This window comes from Chiloscyllium plagiosum, chromosome 48, assembly GCF_004010195.1.
Source record: "Chiloscyllium plagiosum isolate BGI_BamShark_2017 chromosome 48, ASM401019v2, whole genome shotgun sequence".
NCBI lineage: Eukaryota > Metazoa > Chordata > Chondrichthyes > Orectolobiformes > Hemiscylliidae > Chiloscyllium > Chiloscyllium plagiosum.
Window position 1 is genome coordinate 6926458 of NC_057757.1, and position 2801 is coordinate 6929258.

Consider the following 2801-nt stretch of genomic DNA (forward strand, 5'->3'; position numbering starts at 1 on the left):
CAACGACGTCAGAGGGGTGGGATGATGCCATCAGGGGAGGGGGGTGGTGGAGGAACAACACCGTCAGAGGGAGCAAGGAAGGTAAAAGGGAACAGGAGATATACGCGGCAAAAAAGGTGAAGGATAATCCAGAGAGATTCTACATGTGCACTCAGAGGTCAGAGCAAGCGAGCAACTAGAGGGTGAGTAGGGCCCTTTAAGGATCAAAGAGGTCACCGTTGTATTGACCTCATGAGACAGAAGAGATTTTAAGTGAAAATGTGCTGACTTGGGAAACATATCATCATTCCTTCAGCATCGCTGGGGCAACGTCCTTCCTAAGGGCAGTGTGTGGGAAGCCTCACATTCCAAGGATTGTAACGGATCAAGAAGACAGCTCACCTCCAACTTCCCAACGGACAATTCAGCACAGGGAGTAAAACACCGCCCAGCCAGTGATGCTCACTGTCCAGCAGTGGATAAAAAAGGATGAGAAACCTTTGGCAAAAAAGATTTTGCTCTGAACAGTTGCTGTTTCGTGAGATTGATGCCCGGGGAAAGTGTACGGACCCCTGACACAGCAGCGTGTGCCCCTGTAACTCCGGAAGTGCTTGTATTGCAGTAGATCTGAAGCATACTACCTGCACTAACAGCACTTTGCAGTTCCAGGAGCCAGCTTCCCATAACGTCCTCCAACCACCATCCATCACCGTGACTCCCCTGAGAAATGCCAGTCAACTCGCTCAACTCAACCGAGACAGACAGAAACCTCCAACGTGCACCAGCGCCTTCTCCCAGGATGATAGACTGCATCTTGGACACTGTATCCATTGGTCAGGGAGCCCTGACGCAACAACATTATTGTCCGGGATAGCACAGAGCACCAGGGAGCCCTGTCCCCACAGCGTTACACCCCGGGATAGCACAGAGCACCAGGGAGCCCTGTCCCAACAATGTTACTCCCCAGAATAGCACAGAGCACCAGGGAGCCCTGTCCCAACAACATTACTCCCCGGGATAGCACAGAGCACCAGGGAGCCCTGTCCCAACAACATTACTCCCCGGGATAGCACAGAGTACCAGGGAGCCCTGCCCCAACGACGTTACTCCCCGGGATAGCAGAGTACCAAGGAGCCCTGTCCCAACAACATTACTCCCCGGGATATAGCAGAGTATCAGGGAGCCCTGTCCCAACAATATTACTCCCCAGGATAGCACAGAGCACCAGGGAGCCCTGTCCCAACAATATTACTCCCCAGGATAGCACAGAGCACCAGGGAGCCCTGTCCCCACAGCGTTACTCCACGGGATAGCAGAGTACCAGGGAGCCCTGTCCCTACAGCATTACTCCCCGGGATAGCAGAGTACCAGAGAGCCCTGTCCCAACAACGTTACTCCCTGGGATAGCAAAGTGCCAGGGAGCCCTGCCCCAACAACATTACTCCCCGGGATAGCAGAGTACCAGGGAGCCCTGTCCCTACAGCATTACTCCCCGGGATAGCAGAGTACCAGAGAGCCCTGTCCCAACAATGTTACTCCCTGGAATAGCACAGAGTACCAGGGAGCCCTGTCTCTACAGCGTTACTCCCCTGGATAGCACACAGTACCAGGGAGCCCTGTCCCAACAATGTTACTCCCCGGGATAACACAGAGCACCAGGGAGCCCTGTCCCAACAACATTACTCCCTGGGATAGCCAAGTACCAGGGAGCCCTGTCCCAACAACATTACTCCCCGGGATAGCAGAGCACCAGGGAGCCCTGTCTCTACAGTGTTACTCCCCTGGATAGCAGAGTACCAGAGAGCCCTGTCCCAACAATGTTACTTCCTGGGATAGCACAGAGTACCTGGGAGCCCTGTCCCTACAGCGTTACTCCCCAGGCTAGCACAGAGTACCAGTGGAGTCCTGAACCAGTGGCATAGAGCACCAAGTGAGTGTGAAATGGGTGGGTGGGTGCAAGGAGAGAATAATTCCAAAGAGGGTGGATCTGGGTCGAAGGGGTCCATAGAGGAGGGAGAGTCAATGAACTGCAGCCCAACACTGGTCACTGGCATGAGGCTGTCTCAAATTGGTACTAAATCAGGAAGCAGATTCAGCTGAGCAGTGCTCCAAGTGCCCCAGTGCAAGAGGTACCCAGTCACACTCCCTGCACTGTCAGCACTTTAGCACTGGGACAGCCCCAACGGTGTTGGGGAGGGTTGGCTTTTCCATCCATTCAGAGAGTGTCTGAGTGTCTGCACCCTTGGTTCTGCAGACCTTACACCAGAACCGTCTGGTTTTGATGCTTTGAAACCGTGCTGATCTGAAGAGAGCCACCCGCATGACTGGGCCAATGCCAGTCAGATTTCCCAGAGTCCCACCCCTCCGCTAAGACAGCCCACAGGGGGAGAAAAACCACAAGGAGGAGCAGTGGGTCAGTGCCCTGCGGCTAGCGGCTGGATTGGTCTGGGGAAGTCCAGCGACCTCACTCACCAGAGCAGTGGAGAGACGCAGGACAGACAGCAGGGTCCGGGCAGAGGTGAACGTCATGTCCTTGTTGACCCGTGACTCCTTTCTCATCTCCACATAAGCAGCGGTGATGTAATCCGCCAGCGACTCCGGGATCATCGGCTGCTTCTTCTTGCACAGCGTTATGTAGCGCCTGAGGGAGAGGCAGACACAACGTGTAAAATTCAGGAGAGATGGGGAGAGAGAGAGATGGGGGGAGAGAGAGATGGGGAGAGAGAGAGAGAGAGAGAGATGGGGAGAGAGAGAGAGATGGGGAGAGAGAGAGAGAGAGAGAGGGGGAGAGAGAGAGAGAGAGATGGGGAGAGAGAGAGAGA

At 54.7% G+C, this 2801-nt stretch overlaps 1 protein-coding gene across 1 annotated transcript in view; it reads right to left on the reverse strand.

Moving 5' to 3' along the window:
- Positions 1-2801, reverse strand: part of mcm7 (minichromosome maintenance complex component 7) — a 30762-nt gene that overhangs the window by 1789 nt on the left and 26172 nt on the right. Inside the window, 1 exon segment of the mRNA XM_043683594.1 lies at positions 2452-2620. Within this exon segment, the coding sequence (XP_043539529.1) occupies positions 2452-2620 (169 nt within the window).